The following is a 20,589-nucleotide window of genomic DNA, read 5'->3' on the forward strand; positions in this document are numbered from 1 at the left end:
CAACGACACATGGGTTCCCCATCTACGCCATTAGAAGGCATATTGGGAGAAGATATCTTTGCAAGTCTCCACAATGACGTTTGAATAATGTCATAAATTGTTGGTCTCAGGGCCTGCAAAAGGGAGCTCCTCCACCGGGCATTTGGTTGAGGTCAGGCACAATCGATCACCAACATCAGCAGGGCCCCTGCCCCCCTCTCCCCCCCCCCCCCCCCGAAATCCACCAAGACTCCTGAACCTGCTGGCAGGGGCTCATGGGAATTGTAGTCCATGGACATCTGGAGGGCCGCAGTTTGACTACCCCTGTTCTAGGCAGAGGGAAGGGAAGAATGACGATCCTAACACAAAGAAATGTTACATAAAATCTTTGGCACTGAACATGTTCAAAACAGAGGTTTTCAAAGCTAGACGTACAAAATGGCAAAAAAAGAAAAAAGCAGCTCAGGAATAGAACTGGAAAAGTCTTGACATGGCTAAGCAAATGCAAGCTGATTTACAAGACACACCACCAAACTGATAGTTTGTTCCTAGGGACAAGCTTGGTAACCAAGCACAGCACCTTTGGGGTTTACTTACTGAGTTAGTACTGTGGTGACACCTGGTGGAAAATGGAGGAAATGACTTGTGCTAAGCATTGCCAAAACACTGGCCAATGACCGTAAAGGACAAGGGAGTGGCTAGGCAGAGAGGGTGTCTCACATCTTTAGAGATGCAGAACTGTTTATGAAGTTTTATGTGAGAATTTGGAGCGAGCATAACCACGAACGTTTTAAAAAACGGTGTAAAATGGTTGCAAATCTAAAATGGTTTTTAGAGGGGAATGCATAAGACCCCCAGGTTGGTCCTGCAGGACCTGTGGGAGACAAATCTGTACTGACTTCCCTGCATGAACAAAATTGTCTTTCCTGTGTTTGAAGATCACCCCTTTAAAATCTGCCCCATTATCTTCCCTGCAGCTGAGGTCAGACTCAAATAACATTTTGTAGGAATAAACTGTTGGTGTACCAAAGTATTTCTCTAAGCAGTTCCAGCTGTCAAAAATTCGGCACAAATGAAATTCAGGACTAACTTTTGCACCTTAAGTATCAAGATTTGAGGGCCCAGGAGGAAAAGGAAAAATTTGAGAATGGAATACCTACCCACAAGCCTTTTTTTTTAAGTTACCAATGGAAAAATTAAATCATATTAGGGTAGAATTGCCAGGCATGGCCTGACAACCATCAGGAAGGGGTGGGGGAGAGATGTACCTGCATGACACCACTTCCAGGCAAAACCCAGAAGCCTTGCCTACCTAGGAGTTGCTGGAAAATCTGTAGCAAAACCACAGCATTTCTGGCAATTCCTTGAGAAGTATATGGTCATTTCAGGAACATCATGATTCATGTCTCTGCTCACTTCCAAGAGGAAACAAGAAATAATGTCACCACTCTCTAGGAATCAAAAAGAATTCAATGGTAAATATATCAATGATGTTGCAAGGGTCAAGCTACCTCAAATAAAAATATATATAAAAAACATGGTGTGCACAACAGCCAAGGTTAAAAACACAGTATCTGAATATCAGACTACTTAAAACATCAAAATGATCTTACCTAAAGGTAAAGCTATCCCTTGTGCAAGCACTGGGTCATGTCTGACCCTTGGGGTGACGCCTTCTAGCGTTTTCATGGCAGACTCAATACAGGGTGCTTTGCCAGTGCCTTCCCCAGTCATTAAGCTGTAGTAATTTCACATGCAAAACTGATGGCTTCACATATACATTTAATGGCCATATCCAATGACCTGGGGCTTTTGCCCCCCAAATGGGGGAAGTTCCCAGCAAAGGGAACCCAAATCCCTCCCCCCCCACACACCTGTTTTCTGCTTTTCCCTCTGAGCTGGGGCTGGCCATGCCTGAGGGCACTCATCAGCCATCTTGTCTGAGCCCTGTGACTGCAGCAGCTGGGCAAGCCGTGTGGGAGAGCCGTCTTTCTTACTGGTGTGCCCGGAGCTTGGCAAAAGGGGCAGACTGGCAGACAAGCACCAGAGAGGCCACCCCAGAGACAGCAGCCCAGTGTTGGGGGGGGGGGTAGATGGTGGCCTGCCCCAGCCCTATTCTAGCATTTCTGGCATTGGTGAGTGAGGGGCAATGGAGCATGATGTCACATCAGGTGGGAGTATCTGGGTGATGTCAGTTCTGGTGACATTTGACCTTGGCAGGCATTGCAGGGACATGTGACCTGCTGGCATCATTTCTGGGGTTTCTCCAAGGCTGAAGAATGTTTCAGGGGTTTCTCAGTGGTAAACAGGTTGAGAAAGTCTGCTCTGAACAGTCTGATATTAAGACTTTTAACAATATCTATAATATATAATGTAATAAACATATATTTTGATATTTTGTTTGAGGTGCTAGAACCCTGCAACATTATTGGTATGTTTTGGGTTGAGTTTTCCCCTCCTTTTCCTTTATTTTAATTCTATATTGAAACCAGTGTTTTCAGTAACTGCAAGAGAGGGGCAAAAAAACCTACACAAAATAACTTTTGGGCCCTCATGCTGCTCTAGGGATCACCAGAAATTTCAATTTAGACTTTTAAAGGTATGCATGGTTTAGACTTCAGAATAAGTGGACAGCAAGAACTTTTTCGTCCTGTCCCAAAATACAGGAACTCAAAGGCATCCAGTGAAACTTAGTATTCAGGACAAACAAAAAGAAACTGCCAGAGGATGTAATGATGGTGACGGACATAAATGGCTTTAAAAGTGGGTTAAACTAGACAGATTTGTGGAAGAGAAGTCCTTCAGTGAAGTGGAGGCATGTCAGGCCTTACTCCTTATTTGGCAGAACAAAGTTTGAGTTCGGTGGCACTTTTAAAAAACAAGTTTTATTTAAGGTATATGCACTTTCATGCATGTGCACACTTCTTGAATTAAACTTTATTGGTCTTTGTTGGTGAGGATGTGGGAACTCAAAAACCAGAATGAGGCTAGTAGGCTAAATGTATGCAAAAGCACAAACTATTGATGTTCTAGGTATTCCTGAATCTACCTGTCCGTAATCCCAAATGGCACCCCTCCTGTTTCAAGCCCCATTCTTCTCTACCTTGAATTGCAGGCTTGCTTCTCATGTTTTTTGGCCATTACATTTCACAGGACTGTTATCCCTTTATCCCATGTACAAGTATGCACTGCAGGCCCAGCAGCTTGTCAAATAATCTCAGCCCAGCACTTGGCCATTAAGACAAACTGAAACCAATTAGACCTACATATCTCTCCTCTTTTCAACCATGGAGCCAGTATGACTACTGCAAGGGTATAGGAGGCATAAAATCTCCTAAATACTCTCCACTGGCTGCCGCCTGTATGCATACTATAAGAAGAGAGATGGACCCATCTCTTGCATGCACCTATTGCTCCCGAGGAAGACTGGATTAAGTCCAACAACATACTACATATCACACAAATCTGTTCTCACAAGTAACCCACATCCCAATAAATATTTGCAACTGAATTTAATGTTGCCATGGTTCAATTCATAGACAGGCCACTTTCCTTCTGCCAAGATATTCCAATAAGGTAGCACATGTCTCAGGTGAAAACCTTCAGTTCCTAACCTTGCAGACGTTATTGTTCTTCTTTCCTCTTTGTAGACTGACTTGGTAATGGCTTGCCAGCAGCTGGAGAACTTTGGTATTGTGTCATGCAGGAAATGTCAATTCAAAAGTAGATCCAGAGGAAAATATTTATGGGAAAGGAGTGATTTCCACCAACACCGTGTCTTGTTACAAACACACACACTCCAAGTCTTTTGTGAGTGTATCATCTCACCAGAACTACCTTTTGAGATCAGTGAATTGTAACCAGAGATGGAGGGCATAAGAGTTCTGAAAAAAGCAACTTCCAATTAACAGAAAATGTTGTTTGGTTACAATGTTGTTCCCTACAAATACAGGAAGACTGGCATATCAGAGGCTCCAAAACTAAAAGGTGTACAAGGAAAATGCTTTTTAAGAAACACCTGTGAAACCTACTTAGTATCTTTTCAAAACCTAGCATTATTTTAGGATCACATAATGGCAATTAAAAAAATAAATGCTTATATTAGCAAGCTTTGCTGAGAACATCATTCTTTATTGTTTAACAGAGCAAACCAATCTATGTACAATACTAGGGTTAACAATGTCTAGACCATGTACAAAATTGTTTTGTGTCAAAAGAGGGGGAATTGATATTTTAGAACTTGAGTGAAGTAGACTGTATCAGATAAATTAAACGTAGATAGCCAAGATCTGCAAGATACTCTGCACACTTAAATGGGGGAAATATTACAGTAATATATGAAAATAGGAAACAGAAGACTTAGTGTTCTTGCTTTTTCTTGACTTGAAATAGTTGTGGCCAAAAGAACAGAGGAAAAAAGCAGCATGAGAGGAATTTATTTGGCAACCCAGGACAGACATAGAGTCCTCCAAAATAAATAATTTCAGTGCAGAGCAAGTGACAACCTTATAGCTATTCAAAACCAATTTTAGTTCATACAGCAAAGAACTACTATGCTATTATTTCAATAGACTTTTATTGTAAAATAGTCCATCCACAATACTACATTCAGACCTTCTGCCAAATGAACAAGCTACAAATGCTTGCTGACTTGACAGTCAAGGACCAGTTTTTAGTAGCGTTATTTGAGAAGTGAATAAAAATCCATATAAAACAATATTCAAATAGTTTCCATAGGAACACAATGTGACCCTTCCCCCTTCTCCTAGCTGTCTACTCTGACATCCACGCACATTTAAAAATCCTAGCAAGAATTAAGTTAATGGTCCCAAAAGCCCTAAAAAAAAAAAAAATTCCTTTCCTAAAACTTGCAAGTTAGCTAAACCCTATCTATACATTAATGCTTGCAGAGGCACAAGTTGCTGGATGGTGCTCAATTCCACTTTCCCAAGCACAGGACAGCGGCAAAGTGACATCCTGTTCTTCCACTTCTGCTTGAAAGCCTTGCTCTTTTATCTGCTCCATCAGTTGCCTAAACAGGAAGGAAGGGAAAAAATGGGTATGAGGCACCGAATAAGGCATACAAAACTGACATCTCAGCAAGATACCATAATAGTCAGCCATATGGCATTAACTGCGGCTGTTCTCTACATCATCAAAACGCTAGGCTGGAGACCACTGAAAGGATGCAAGCATTTTCCCTATAATTTAACCATGCTTCTCCCCTACAGCTTTTGCAGCATACCAGCGTTCTCCCCACCCCCACCAACTAGGCAGCCCTTAATCGGTAGCTTTTCTGGTTTCTGAGACTTAGCCAGGTATTGTTCTGGAGCCCTGCATAGCTGGGCTCTTCTCAGCAACACTTTACACCCACACCGAGCTTCAAAGCCATTCAGGTTTACAAGTTTTTTTTTTCAAGGTCCTTTTTGAACAAGTGAAGCAAACGGAGGAAGTATTACTAACCATGCCGGCCTGGACATTACATAATGTATTGTTGGCCTCTGGAATCCATTGAAAGTCGAAGCCGCCGCCACGGTGTAAGCCCCCATGTTTTCAAACAACATCCAGTCCCCGACCTGCAATTCCGGCATGCCGCAGCGCTCGACTATGCGATCTAAACCGTCGCACGTTGGCCCCCATATGCTGCAGGAATAGTATCTCTCATCTGGCTTGGGCCTCTGGAAACAAAAGTTCAAGATGTAAGCAACTAAGACCAAGCTTCACATTCACAGTCCTAATAGATGCTTAGAGGAACAGAGCGGTGCTTAATCCGCTCTTCTCAATTTGCTCCATTGCCGCACGCTGACATTGTCACTGCTCCCCAAGACGCATCCTTTCCATTTACAGCAGTGATCCCCAACCCCCGGTCTGGAGACCAGTACCGGTCCATGGATCAGTTAGTAACGGGCCGAAGCTCCTCCTCCCCAGCTGCTGCCCTGCTACTCTGCCGCCGGCTCACCTTTGGTGCTCTCCAGCGCCCGCCATGGCTGGAGCTCCCCCTCAGCGTGGCACTGCGCAGCTGCTGCTGGCAGCGCCCCCCCCAGTGGGTGGCGGGAAGTCAGGGGCACCGGCAGGAAAGCAAGCGGAGCAGGAGCTCAGGCGGCGGCAGTGACGTCCCTTGGCAAAAGACTACCCCCCCCCCCCCGGCCTCAGTAAAATTGTCAAGCGTTGACCGGTCCCCAGTGCTAAAATGGTTGGGGACCACTGGTTTATAGGAAAACCTTGTGTGGGTAAGTGAACCAATATTTATTTATTATCCAGCTTATATACCGCCACCATCCACTAGTGCAGTGGTCCCCAACCACTGGGCCCCGGCTCCCTCTCCCTGCCCCCCCCTGCAGTGAAAAACTTCCCAGGCCGTAAGCAAATTGGCCGCCAAAGCAACCGATTAGCTTGCGGCCCGGCAAGCTTCTTTTTGTGGGAGGGGGAGAGGGAAGCGTGGCCACCAGTGCAAATGCAAAAGTGATGCACATGTGTGTTTGCGGCCGCACATGCGCACAACTGCCGCACATGCATGTTTGCGGCTGCGCATGGTGCAAACTCGGGCCTGTCTGGTTTGCACATGGGCTGCTGCGCATACGCGGCTGACGGATCGCCCCCCCCCCCCCCACACCGGTCCGCAACATAAAAAAGGTTGCGGACCACTGCACTAGTGGGCTCGGGAAGGCTTACAGCAGAAGATTAAAACAATCAAAGCATCGCAAAAACTAACACAGCCCCCACTCACAGCAGAACTGGCTATCTGCAAGGTAACAGCAATACAATACAAAACCTTTAATGGCATCCAAAATATAAAACAGCAAACAGATTAGTACTGTGATACAGAACTATACAGTTATAAAAATTACAGCAAACAAGGGGGCAGCAAGTACTAAGAGATAAAACTAGCGACGTTTACTGCTTAACCCTGTGGGTCATAGCTATAGATAGGAACTTGACTACTTGCTTAGTGGTCTCCAAGCAATTATCAGAAAACAACAATTCAAGGTAACATATACCAAGCAAAAAAAGAGAAGAGAGAGGTCCCACATGGTAGATATTAAGCTGACTGTGAGCTTTGTCAGCAAATAATTCTACCAAGGCTGGAGCCAGGGCTGAAAAAGTCACGGCTCTGGTCGAGGCCAGGCAGGCCGATGTCTTTGAGGCCAGGGATTACCAACAGATTGGCACTTGAAGAACAAAGTGATCACTGTAAGTAGGAATGGGCTATATTTACTTGTGCTGTACCTTTTGCAAAACTGGCTTGACGTGCGCATGATCATATAGGATACAGTTAAAAGATCCATATACTCCATCGTTTACATAATACATAAGAGTTTTGTCGTTACGCTCTTCTTCATCTGTAAGAAAAAAGAACAAGCAATATTATGCACACAAAAGCCCATGCCAAGGCTATTACCAGGTACATAAGCAAAACAAAACACGGGATGATGCTATGAAAAAAGAGGCAGCCTCACTTTGTTTATGGGTGGGGTCACTAAACCAGCCAGTTATTTGGCCCACACTCAAGCCCTTTGACTTTTACCTACTGGTCAGTGGCCATAAGGAAAGGAAAATACTACTCTTCTCCATCATCCCAACACTCGGTGGACCAACCTCCATTGACAGGGACGATGCAGCAAGGTACAGACAGACAGTGCATGATGAGGCCTCCCCAAAACTAAAATCCTTCCCCTCCAACCCATGCTACTTCTATCACCAGAGAAGCTGAAATTGAGAGTGAACACCGCATACCGTCAGAACCAGTCTGCTCCTTTATTACGACTTTTTTTGCAATGATGTTAACAGCCAGTGTGAAAGCTGATGCGACGTAGTATCTGCCAGGCTCTGCAATAATTCTCACTCCAGAATCAGAAGGAAAATATTTGTCCAGTGCAGGGTTGATGACATTTGTTATCTTAAAAAAAAAAAAGGTGTCAACCCACCATGAGTAATTTTGTTGGCAAAGTTTAAGCAGGCAAAGAGAACGAAGCACAAGGCTGCTGATATGATTTCATGGCTGTGAACTGCCCCGAGCCCACATGGGCTGGCGGCAGGATATAAATTCAGTAATAGTTTTATCGGTAAGAGAAACAACTTTGTGTAGAAAGGATAGAGACCGAACTCAAAGTTCTGTTGTCTGCAGTCATTCAGTTGTTCTCCTGTTCTGAAGGAAAGCAGCGAGGAAGTATGCTGAACAGGACAAGATGTCTCCTATCTAGCCTACCAGGACACTAGAGGAGGTAATTTGGAAAACATCAGAAAGTTCCTGATCTAACTGTACTGAGTAAACATCCCCTCTAACACTCCCTGCAGGACATTCTTTACATTCTGCTCAACTGTGGACACTGCAAACCTTGTATATGCCAACACATTTGAGGCCATTATTTGCAAAAACATAGCTTAGAACATAGATACAGAAGGACAACTTCCTCAAGAACGACATTTCAAATTACTTCCCACACTGGTTGTGTGGCTGCCATTTCAGAAATGCAGGAACGGGTGATTTGTGGAAGTTTAAGAGCATTAGGATGGAAAGGCTGGTGCAGGACACTGGTGTCCTGCTTTTTGACCTTATGGCACAGCACCTTTTGAAAGCTGTGTGTTGGTGATGTCTTGTTTCAAGGACAGCCACTGGAGGGAGCAAGTTTATGTTATCTACAAAAGTACTACTGTTACACTGAAGCGTTCCTTTCAAGAGCTTATGAGCAAACCAACACATGTTCTCAGAGTGATGCTATTAACACTCTCTACTAAACCAGTCTTTAACCAAATAAAACATTGTAACACATACCCTGATACTAAGAAGTAGAAACAAATCATGAGAGCAAATCACTGAAGTTTAACACGGCAGTATTCGTACCTCTTCAAACTTAAGCTTCACATCTTCGGAACCAGGAAAGCCGCCACCAATATCAAGAAGGTGCATAGAGAAACCAAGTTCAGCCTAAAAGGGAGGGGAAATATCAATATTCAATGTATTGTTTTCTGCGTGTTATGTAAACCGCCCTGAGCCCCAGGGGAGGGTGGTATATAAATACAATAAATAAACTTAGAGATGGCATTTGTAGTATTAGTTATTTATAAGCTCTGTGGGCATTACATTCCGACACATTATAGAGACATCTGAACCTGAAGAACACTATAATAAAAGGCCTAAATATGGAAACAGCAATTTGGACTAGAACTTTGGACTAATATGAGGTTGTCGTGTAACCTAATCCCATCACCATATATGGGCTACTGTACTTCAGAATTTCATATCCACTGAATCCATGCTGCAACTCTCACATTCCATCATCTTACAACATATTTTAAAGTTGTATGGAAATACTTTTTTGATGTACTTACTCCCATATCGAAGACACAGCGGGCATCAGAAATAGCCTGCACAAAAGTCTCAGGATCTGTGCAGCCACTTCCAACATGGAAACTGGAAGAAACAACATGAATTTAAGCTGGGAGGTAATTTCTTCTCAACTGGAGGCAAGCAAAGAGGCAGCAGATGGAACATTTCTATTTTAGACTTTGCTTCTCACCTGACCCCAATCACATCAATATCCAGTTCTTTCGCTCGCTCAAGCAGCAGCCTGCTGGTTTTGAGTGTGGCTCCAAATTTCACGCTCAGACGGCAAACTGCTTTTGAATCATCCGTCGCAATGCGCAGGACCAGCCTAGAAAATATTGGGAGAGCTGCCTTCAAGAACAGTTTCAAACTTCTGGGATGCAAAAGTGCATGACGTATACAAGTCTGTAAAAAGTTACTTTTAGAATCATAGAACCATAGAGTTGGAAGGGGCCATACAGGCCATCTAGTCCAACCCCCTGCTCAATGCAGGATCAGCCCAGAGCATCCTAAAGCATCCAAGAAAAGACTTGCTTTCAAGTTAGCTGGCCAGTTCATCAGGGCAGGTTACCTGGGTTTCCTTTCAAAACCAAATGATAACCCAAAGATGTTTGTATTCAGAAAAGATATATGCTGCCTCCCCAAAATGCTTTTGCTAGGAAAGTTCAACTCAGTAGCATCTTCAGCCTGGGTCCCATTACTTAACAAAGACAAACACTTCCAAATCCAATGAAGAAACGTCAGCCTCAAGTCAAAACAAGTTATTGTATTACTACACTTGATCTTAGCCAAAAGGCCGAGAAGCAAAAAGTCCTCCTTACTTTGATTTTGGGTGGGCTCTTGCAACTTTCATTAGCTCAACTTCACTATCAAACGTCATCATCTGCACACCGTTATTAGCCGCATGCTTAATCTGGGAGACTTGCTTGCATGGATTTGCATAGATTATACGCTCAGGGGGTACGCCAACACTCTGGACCAGCTGTATTTCAGTCTGGAAAGGGAACAAATGTGCTTAGTAAGTTCTTCACCAGACAATTTCTGGTCCAGCTATACCTCAGGCTCAAAAGCAGGGTTAGCCAAAAAGCTTGCAGATGGCTGCCACTTACTTTACTGGCGCAGTCAAACCCAGCCCCGAGAGCTGCCAGAGTCTTCACGACAGCTATGCTGTCATTACATTTGACTGCATAGAAGGGGGACACCCTGGGAAGAGCTTTGTACCACCGCAAATGCTTCTTGAGAATGTCCCCAAGGTCAGCGATATAGAATGCATCTTTATCATCCTGGAGACAAACAGAACATTCATCATCAGTAAATATGAAGTGGCTCTACCATACACTGCAATGGTACTACACTTCCATTTTGCAAAGTTTAACTTATGCATCTAAAATACTCACAGAGGAAGAAACTTCATTTATTTTTTGGTCTACAATGTCTTTCGCAGCAAAGCCTTCGTCAAGGAAAGTAAAGTTGGACTCTTCGCTGCTGAAGCCGTTCATTTTTCTTAATATTTTTTTTCTTGACACCACCACCGAGGTTGCTTTCAGGGCAACAAACTGTGGGCACACGGGAAAAGGTTTGTTAATCATTGCTAACTAGTCGGGGTGGCCACAGACCAGAAAATTCCGGATCGAACCCAGACAACTCAATGCTTCCAAAACGAACTTATGTGGGCCATTTCGCTTCACCCTGCTTTGAAGTGGAGGGAAGTGAAACGGTGCACTGAAGTGGTTTGTAGCCGTAGCAGAGAGGTACACGTGCCCTGCTGTCAGTTGATTTTGCACCCTTTCATTTGGAATTAACTTGATTGATTAAATGGCTTGCAGCAGCCATTTCAAACTGACAGAGGGCATGTTCACATGACCGCTGCCAGCCTAAAATGGCTGACAGGTGAACCCCCATGCCAGACAAATGTATTTGAAATGTTTGGGGAGGCACATTCCCTGAACCTTGGTTTAGAAGGCACAAACCAGAGCATTCTTATGGGAAAATTCTTACGGGAATGGGAGCATTCTTATGGGCACAAATTTGGCTTGTGCCCATCCCCACTAACTAATCACTCATACTCAATTAACTGAAGTGCAAAAGGCATTTATTTTAAAAAAAAAGACTAACCCACTGTACAGGATCAAGAAAGATGCAATTCTGAAGGATGTTTTCTTCCAGCTGTATTCCTAGGGAGCTCTCTAGGAAAGGATGATCTTGAAATAGAATTCCTAGGCAGTCATTGTACGATGTTGCAATCAACTTGTCTAAAAGGGAAAAAAGTTGACAGAGCATTTCTGCAAGGTGTTTCTAGATCTCTGCAACAGTCATATTTCACCATCACATTATTATTCTGTCCTCCTTCCAATAAGTTTCAAGTGGCACGTATGGCCCTCTCTTCTTTTTTATCCTCACAATAACCCTGTGTGCTAAACACGTCAGGGACTTTAACTTAGTCTTTTTGGTCTAACATGGATACAGGCTGCATCTTTTAAAGACATCAAGACATCAAACAGTTTGTTTACAAAAAGCTCACTGAATTCCCCATATCCAAGTCCCCATGTGTAACAGAGGCAAGCAGCAGCTTCATACAACAGGTTGGGATCATATAGTGGGTTGCACAGCACCATCTACATGGGAACAAGCTCTACAGAGCCGCCATTTTAATGCTACACGTGTGAAGGATTAACTGATGGCATGCATATTAAGGGACAACCCAGATGCTGTACAGATGCTGCCTCCCTTTTAATGTATGCTGAGAAAAGCTGCAAGATAAAATAACTCAATGGATTACATTCTGCCATGGCCCTGCTGCTTGACTTATTTCTCAAATTGTACACCCCCTGGTTGTGTTTGTTTCCTAACCTTCTGGGGCTGCCTACCATTATGCCCCTGACACCAGCCGAAGTCACAGTTCTGGCTCCTAGTCTTCCTATCACACCACTCTGAATGGAAAGCGACTCTTGCAAAGAGGCCTGTAGTTCATAATGTCAGATACTCTAGCCATTTCCTGCAAAAGCTAGGTAACATGAATACACCGAAACTCGTTGGTACATTCACTTATGCTCAAATTTCCACTTGCCATGAAACTCACTGGGTTAGTCCTGACCTAGTCCCCCTCAGAGGATTGTGGATAGCATTTAATGTAGGGGGTGAGAAACATTCGGTCCCAAGGAGGAACAGGGAGATTAAAATGTGCTAAATGACTAGGATAGTCTCAAGGAAGCTATTAGCATACACACTCCTGGATCTTTGTATTTGAACCTCGATCCATTATCAAAGAACAGTAAAAGCAACCAAAATGTTTGCCCCAATCATTATTAATTAGGCTTGTTATGCTGCACAGCCTATTTCTTTGTTCTTAGTCTGCCTGTATCAAAGTTATTTACAGAATAGTTATTTACAGAAAGGGGCTGTGATGGATAAGATGAAAACAGATAGAAAAGTGTTGGGTATAGCAACAAGTCACTTTTAATTACTTCTTTTCACAACTGGGAAAGTGTCTGCCATTAATCACTAACCTTGACATTTTTATTGCCCCAAAGATTTATTCAAGGTATGAGCTTTTGTGTGCATGCACACTTCCTCAGACAATAGAAGAGGGATCATAAGAGTACAGATACGAGAAAGTTAATTAGCAGCAAGTTAGTAAGCGGCGTCATAACATCCAAAATGTGCAGCATGACAATTCTTTGCTAGAAAAGCATATCCATACTTTGGGTTCAGTTGTTATCTGTACTCTTATGATCCCTCTTCTATTGTCTGAGGAAGTACGCATGCACACAAAAGCTCAGGCCTTTATCAAATCTTTGTGGTCTTAAAGGTGATATTGGTCTCAAATTTTGTTGGGGTAAAGAGGTATTAATTACTAATACATCCAAATGACTTCACAGCATCTTCCCTGCAGACCACATCAAGCCTCAGTAAAACTGCTAACATTCTGATGTAACGCCCAGACCCCTAAGTCTCAAAGGTATCCCTATGCAACAAACCAAGACACTGGATAATATTAATTTATTTTACCTACACACACACATAAAATAAATAAATAAAAGTAACCTAAGCAAAACTTTAAACACATTCCTACTGGCTCAACTAACTTCTTCTAAATCACAGTCAGTTTTGCATCAATTATCCAGTCTTTAGAGACGTATGTATTAATTAGTGCACATGAGGATGCAATCCTAGGTGGGTTTATTTAGAAACCACTCAGCGGTCTTCCAAATAATTTTAATGAGGGTTTAACACAATGGATGTAAGCTCTACGTTTTATGGTGGGGGCCAGTGTTAGAGCCACTGTTATGGGTCCCCTCCCAGTTGAGCAAATTACATCTGCTCTGAACATTGTATCCCCTGTTGCCTCTGTGCTATGTGAAGGATGATTTGGAGGATTTTGTAGTGTTGAGCGTTTTTAATGGGGGTTAATGGGTTTTATCCATTTTACTGTATGTTGCATTTCCTTTGAATTTCCATGTAACTCACTGCAAACCGGTTCCAGGAGTGGTGGGCTAAAAATCTAATAAATAAAACAATAAAAATTAAATTAAACGTATCTCTGCTGGCTACAGATCCTGCTTATTTCTTGGCACACTCAAGAAAAGCTGGGGGTGGGGCGGAGTTAAAAAAAAATTAAGAGAAATGAATTCACATTTGCACGTGTCATCTAAGAACATTCCAAACAAATGCTTATTGCATGAGTAAAACATGGTCCTCAAAAGTACTCAAGCCAAAATAACGAAATATCACTCCATGTGGATTCATTCTAAAATGTTAAGGAAGAACAATTTCAAAGCAGTCTGGCTAACTGGAAAAAACTTGGGGCTAGGCAGCACACTGTAAGCGCTGACACTAGTAAGCCATCTCCTTTCCTGCGTACAACTCAGCTGGCACACTAAATGGGCTGGCAGGGCACAGAGCGTCTCTCCACACCTCAACTAGGCCTTGGTGCCCTTGCCCTGTCAACGTATCCAGTCGGGAAGCAAAAGCTGCCAAATGAAGCTCAGAAACTAAGTAAGCCCCTGCTCAGCCAAGGGCAGCCAAATAAGACTCCTTTCAAACCTGGCATGCTCACTGCAGCAAGGAGGCACATGCCAACACAACAGGGTGGGGCAGAGAAAACCATTAGAATGGCTGGCCTCTGCAGTTTCCGCTTATGACAGGGAAAGGGTGCGTGCCAAGTTTGGAAGCTTGATAACCCAGTTCCAGCAGGTTGCTTGAGGCCAAGAGGAATGCCAACCTCCCAAGGCGGAAATATTAAAGTTGTCCACGTCTTCTGTACAGATCTCACCAGACTGTGGCCTGTTCAGGCTGCCAGATGCCCCATTATTCCAGAATCCTCATCTACCTCCCCAAGTAAAGCTTGTTCTCAACAGACAATTTCTTCAGCCACTGGCTCCCTCTGTCTAAATAACTGGTGCAGTCAAACAGAAGCAAGCAGCTACTAAAACATCGTCTCACGCACATACACACCCCACACACAAGGAGACACACACAGAGCAGGAAGGAATAATGGCTATCCAAGGAGGAATAATGGCTATCCACAAGCTTCAGAGGCGGACTACAAACCCCATAGTTATCTTTGCTGCAGGATGACAGGAACTGTCACCAGATCTGCTTTCCACTCGACTTAAGTACATTTTGTAATCTGCCTTGAGTTGAACAAGACAAGGTAGACTAGAATATTAATAAATAATAAAAAGAGGGGGGGTTTACAGGAAGAGCAAAGAAGTCAATTAAAAGCGAAATTTGGTTTGTTTCCCTCCCCCCTCTAAAGGACACTAATAAATTGCTGCAAATTAAAAAGAAAAGAGGAAGATCACGAAGACCAAAATAGTCTATTACAAGCCAACTTGGCACGCTCCCCTCGCCTCAAAAGCCACGAATGAAACGTTGCAAATTAAAAAAGGAAAGCGGAAGCCCATTTACAATGCCCACACACTTTGAAAAAATGCCAATAATGGCAAAAAATTAAGGGCAAGGTTTTACAAGCCGCGAAGAAACGGGGGCAAACTTACCTGGGCCTTCAAAATGAAAACGCCCTGTTATAAAACCGAAATATCACAGGGACGGGGGGTGGGGGGGAGGAAACCCAGCCGCCCCCCCCCAGTCCCCCCAAAGCGCCCCCGTCGTCTACCCCGTGCTTTCCCTTCCGCGCCTGAGGAGGCTTCGCTCCTTCCCTCCTCCCGCGCCAAGCCCTGACTCACCGGCCGCCGGCCCGGCTCCTCTCCCCCCCAGCCCATCCAGAGACACGTGGCCGGCGCCACCCGGCCGCCCTCCTCACCTCACCTCTAGCGGCGGCGGCGGACCGTCCTTCGGCGGTGGCGGCAGCTCCTTCTCCCCTGCGCGGCAGCCGGCGGGACTCGAGGGCCCTCTCCGCCCGCCTGCCTGCCTGCCGGTCTCCCACCCTCTCACCCACCGACCGGGCTCCTGGGGCCTGGAAAGCGCCGGTTCCTGGAGGACAAGGAAGGGGAGGAGCCGGCCCAGGTCACCCGCCCCCGCCGCCGCCGCGCAGGATGCTGGCTGCTGCTGCTGCCGCCGCTGGCGCCTCTCCGCTTGACAATGCCTCGCCAGCGCCGCAGCGCCTGTATTTATAGGCCCGGCCGCGTCCCCATGACAACGCACCAGCTCAAACCAGCCCCGATCGGCTGCGACCGGGCCGCAGCCTTCACCACCCGCTATTATGACGTCAGGCGGAGGGGGCGCCCCGTGCAGCCGGGGTGCCCCTCCCCTCCGGGCAAAGAGGCATGCTTTTAAATAATAAGAATAATCAGAATAAGGGCCAGTCGCCCAAGCCGGGGACGGGGATGCTGGATCAAAAAGGGATTCGTTTTGGGAGGCGCGCAGGAGCATCGCTGTCTGCTTGGAGTCTGGCGCCGCCTGAAAGGCGAACACGTTTTGGTCTCAGCATCGGTGTCCCCGGAGTAGGTTCCGCGTGTGACGATTCACAGAGCAACGCTTGCGATCGCTGGAAAAGGCGGCGGTCCTCAGAGGCCGCGAAATACACGCCCTCTCTTAAAACGAACATACATTGGCTGTGTGGGGCTTAAGGTGCTACAGAAATCGGTCAGGAGATGACACCCTCAAGATAAATTCAGGTGGGTGGCCGTGTTGATCTGAAGTAGCACAACAAAAATTGAATCAGAGTCCAAGACCTTTAAGACCAACAAAGATGTATTCAAGGTGGGAGCTTTCGAGTGCAAGCACTCTTCCTCAGACCGTGAACAAACTCTGATTTTGTTATGTTGTGCTGCTTCAGACCAACACGGCTACCCACTTGTAGCTAAAATTGAGTCCAATGGCACCTTTAAGACCAACAAAGATTTATTCAAGGCGTGCGCTTTTGTGTGCAGGCACTGTACTTAGATTTTTGTTACCCTAAAGATACATTCTTCATTTTTATTTTGCTGCTTTGTGCTAGCTTTCTTTTTAAATGAAAGTCACAAGACCTTTCTTTTTAGGGATCCTGAAGTCATAGAAGGAATACTTTTTGCTGAGAAATACAAACAGGCTTTTCCCTTTCCGAAGGAAAGTGGGGGTGGGGGGAGATGCTGTTTGCAGACCTTGCAGGACAGGTTAGAATGTGGGGCTTGAATGCTGGAAGTATCAGACTGGATGTTGCAACAAAATAAGGTGAAATCAGAACTGTGTGTGCAGTATTTTGAGAATGAGAATCTCCGTACCCAGGTTTTTCTCACCGCAAAAAGGCCATTCTCTTATTGGCTGCTGCAATAGAAGAAGGCTCTTGTTTTTGTTAAGTAGCTGGGACGTTAAATGTGGGGAGACAGATTGTTGCAAATTGTTATTTGGTGTAGCGATTTGAATTGTTTACAGAGATAAAGAATCAGTGTTCAGCTTCCGTCTTCGCGTGCAGCCCCACATTGGGACCTCACAGGTCGGCCACAGAAGTTGGGATTCCCTCCCAATACATCACGTGCTCCAGTGGCAGGCCCCCCATTCCCTGAGGTCTCATTGATAAAAAGGATGGTGGGCTCAGGCCTGTTTTGGATCTTAGAAAATTAAACAAGTTCTTTAATATTGCAAAGTTCAGAATGGTCTTGCTTTCTCCTGTGACCCAGTTGCTTGTCCCTGGTGTGTGGTTCTCAGTTCTTGATTTAAAGGATGCCTTTTTGTAAACAGCAAATTTGTTCTGGATTTTGGGAAAGTCATGGGATTATTATTATTATTATTATTATTATTATTATTATTATTATTATTATTATTATTATTATTATTATTATTATTGGATTTATTACCCACCACTCCCAGACAAGCTGGTTTGTGGCGGGTTACATACAAAAATACAAACAATAATATAATCCCCAATTAAACCTCGCCCCATTAAAACCCCATAAAAGTAGAGAAAAATACAAAAATCATATGGTGGAAATAATACTACTTTATCTAACAGTCCCCTCTAACAGCCAGGTTGGCTGGAGAGAGTTGTGATGCCTAACCACGACAATGGACTGGCGTGGAAGCATATCTTCCAGGCGAGAGTCCCATCTGATCTTCTAACACTGGCCCTGACCTCAACCATAGACCTGGCGGAAGAGCTCCATTTTGCACAACCTGCAGCAAGCTGAAAGCTCTCCCAGGGCCCTCAGCTCCTCCAGGAGCTCATTCCACCAGGTAGGAGCCAGGACTGAAAAAGCCCGAGCCCTGGTTGAGGCCAGGTGTACTTCTCTGGGGCTGGGAATGACCAACAAATTGGAACCCACAGAGTGCAAAGCCCTGCGGGGGGGCATAGAATAGACCATAAGGTAGGCCATAGGGTAGACATCAGAAGGATGTCTACATCTGCTTTATTGACTACAAGAAAGCTTTTGATTGTGTGGATCACAACACATTGCAGGAAGGTCTGCAAAATTTGGAGGTGCCAGTGCATTTGATTAAACTGATGCAGTCATTCTACGCAAAAGAAGAAGCCACTGTACATACACCATTTGGTGTAATTGAGTGATTCAAAATAGAGAAAGGAGTGCACCAACCTTGTATTCTTTCCCCCTTCTTGTTTAATTTGTATGCTGAGATCATTGGGAGAGAAAATGAACTCAAAGAATCAAACATTGCAATTGAGATTAGAGGAAGGAATATAAATCGGTGGTTCTCAACCTGGGGATCAGGACCCTTTTGGGGGTCAAACGACCCTTTCACAGGGGTTGCGGCAAGGCAAGTAGCTTGGCCGGGGGGGCGGGAGGTGCCATCCACACAACAGCCTTGTGAGATAGAACAAGATAGAACATTCCTCTGGAGCAGCGGAAAAGAGAGAGATCGGCATGGTGGGACAAGAGGCAGAACTGAACTGAGAAACCCCAGGAAAAAAACAATGTATATACAATCATGAGCAATGGATCTTCACGCCATTGGTCAGTTTTACTTTAATTTCTGTGAAAGAACACTTGCATAATTTTGTGGTTGGGGGTCACCACAACATGAGGTACTGTATTAAAGGGTTGCAGCATTAGGAAGGTTGAGAGCCACTGCCCTAGAACCTCTCTTTCCCAATGGATATGAGATATCTGACGTCGAGCTCCTAAACCCTCAACTAGGAATTCTTATGGCAGGAAGTGGACTCAGGTTGACTCCTGGATATCTGCTCGAGGGGAATGCACTCTTACCTGCCCATTGTCTTTGTTTTGGAATACCTGCGCTCTCTAGCTCTTTTAGCAAGTGTCTTCAGTGAAGACCCAGATGGTAGCTATCACTGTGTTTCATGAAGAGCTGTAGAAGACTACTATCTTTGCTCATAAATTGGCTTAGCGTTTTTTAAAGAGGCTGTACAAATGCCTTTCCCACTACACCCCATACTATCCCTCAGAACCATCAATACTAGCTAGACTGATTAATCCCCCTTTGGAGGCTCTACCTCCCTGCTCCTTAGCATTACTTTTAAGGAAGGAGGCATTTTTAGTAGCTGTTGCCTCAGCCAGAAGGGTCAGTGAACTGGCATCACTTTGAGTTGATCCCTTCAACAAAAAGGATGTCTTTGTTATGCATTTCCTCCTGTTTCCTTTAGTAGCCGAGGTCTTAGGGAAGCTGAGGACAGAAAACTTAGTTTTTATTCTGAGAGCTCCCTTCTGGCCATGCCAGATTGTGGTTTTCAGAGCTTTTCAGTCAGGATGGAGAGGACTGCCTCTCACTTCCCCGCGCCAGGATCTCGGAGCCAGCTACTCCAACACGGTTAGGAAATTATGCCCAATGATGTCTCTTGCCTCAACCAGCAGCAGGAGAAAATTTCTTACCATACAGTCAGTGAGATACGTAGGAACACTGATCACTCACCTCTCCGACACTGTCCCTTTAAGGTTAGACTGAGTCTCTTAGGGGCAACTTCCTGTTTTCCTGCTTCTTCTTCCTCTCCCCTTGACTGCCTGGGGTATGGTGGGTGGAGAGATGGTTCCTGCATCTCTCCCATCCCACTAGCTAGATTAGATCAGGGCAGTGGTTCTCAACCTTCCTAACGCCACGACCCCCTTTGGTCTACCACATCTCAACTGCTACCACATCTCAGCGACCAAAAGGGGGTCGCGGCATTAGGAAGGTGGGGGCGCGGCAGCCTTGGCGGCCTCTGAGGAAAGGGTCAATCGACCCCCATGGGGACCCAGGTTGAGAACTGCTGGATTAGGGACTATCTTCTTACCTTCTTACCTTTCCTGTTTTAGAATGGAATTCTCTAATAAATATGTGTTATATTAATTTAATAGCACAACCAGGGTCTGTGCTTTCTTTGTTGTTTTTGGCCTACATGGACTGAGTAGCCATCAACACTGTGCTGTGCAAACCAGCTTAATTAAGCCTTCTGCTAGCTGTTCTGTAGATTGCAGATCCACACTATGGGTCCCACCACTCGGTATCCATCAACCACAACATCCTGGAAGTAGGATGGGATGGAAATGTGTTAAAAAGATGGATAGAATTTGCAGGCTAAGTAAGTACAGAACTTAGGTCAGAGCTTTTGATAAGAAAAGGCCAGTGCTGTGTACAATCAGAGAACAGTCACAACACATTACAGAATGGATTTTTTTTTTCTGGAAACAGTGAATGGATTGGTTCAGTTCAGGAATTACAATTCTGAAGAACCTGTATGTTTGTTAGACCAGAAAAGTATGTTGCTGCTTGGCTTTTAGATGGAGAGTCTGGGGTACAAGAACTGTTGTCTTTTTGCAAGAATTTTAATTGGGGTGACTGTCACAGGAACTTTTGGACCCACACCCAGAGGACTGCAATGGGAGAAGAGCAATCACAGTTACCAGCTTCTGTGCAGAGTTCCAAAAGGGGCAGTCCTCTGTTCCACATTATTT

General features: G+C 44.8%; 1 protein-coding gene across 3 annotated transcripts; it reads right to left on the reverse strand.

The window, feature by feature from the left end:
- Positions 1 to 4,089: 4,089 nt before the first annotated feature.
- On the reverse strand, positions 4,090 to 15,854 carry ODC1 (ornithine decarboxylase 1). 3 transcript variants are annotated; one of them, XM_077310649.1, is made up of 12 exons: positions 15,575 to 15,854; positions 11,420 to 11,556; positions 10,702 to 10,860; positions 10,414 to 10,587; positions 10,126 to 10,298; positions 9,498 to 9,632; positions 9,310 to 9,391; positions 8,822 to 8,905; positions 7,714 to 7,876; positions 7,207 to 7,319; positions 5,443 to 5,657; positions 4,090 to 5,011 (listed from the first exon to the last, which is right to left on the reverse strand). In XM_077310649.1, the coding sequence occupies exons 3-12, from the start codon at positions 10,801 to 10,803 to the stop codon at positions 4,870 to 4,872; spliced, it is 1,383 nt and encodes a 460-aa protein (XP_077166764.1). In that variant the 5' UTR covers positions 10,804 to 10,860; positions 11,420 to 11,556; positions 15,575 to 15,854; the 3' UTR covers positions 4,090 to 4,869. The 3 variants fall into 3 exon arrangements, with proteins under 3 accessions (XP_077166764.1, XP_077166772.1, XP_077166782.1); XM_077310657.1 differs by having other exon boundaries at positions 15,570 to 15,854; XM_077310667.1 differs by lacking the exon at positions 15,575 to 15,854 and adding an exon at positions 15,304 to 15,324.
- Between the last annotated feature and the right edge of the window lie 4,735 nt (positions 15,855 to 20,589).

The sequence above is a fragment of the Paroedura picta genome, chromosome 1 (assembly GCF_049243985.1).
Source record: "Paroedura picta isolate Pp20150507F chromosome 1, Ppicta_v3.0, whole genome shotgun sequence".
NCBI classification, from domain to species: domain Eukaryota; kingdom Metazoa; phylum Chordata; class Lepidosauria; order Squamata; family Gekkonidae; genus Paroedura; species Paroedura picta.

Excerpts from the sequence above, each read along its gene's own strand:
- ODC1 (XM_077310649.1), bottom strand. The coding sequence starts at position 10,803 with ATGAACGGCTTCAGCAGCGAAGAGTCCAACTTTACTTTCCTTGACGAA. Across the intron at positions 10,588-10,701 it reads TAAATGAAGTTTCTTCCTCT|GATGATAAAGATGCATTCTA; the intron begins GTGAGTATTTTA and ends GTTTGTCTCCAG. Across the intron at positions 7,877-8,821 it reads TGAAGCTTAAGTTTGAAGAG|ATAACAAATGTCATCAACCC; the intron begins GTACGAATACTG and ends TTTTTTTTTAAG.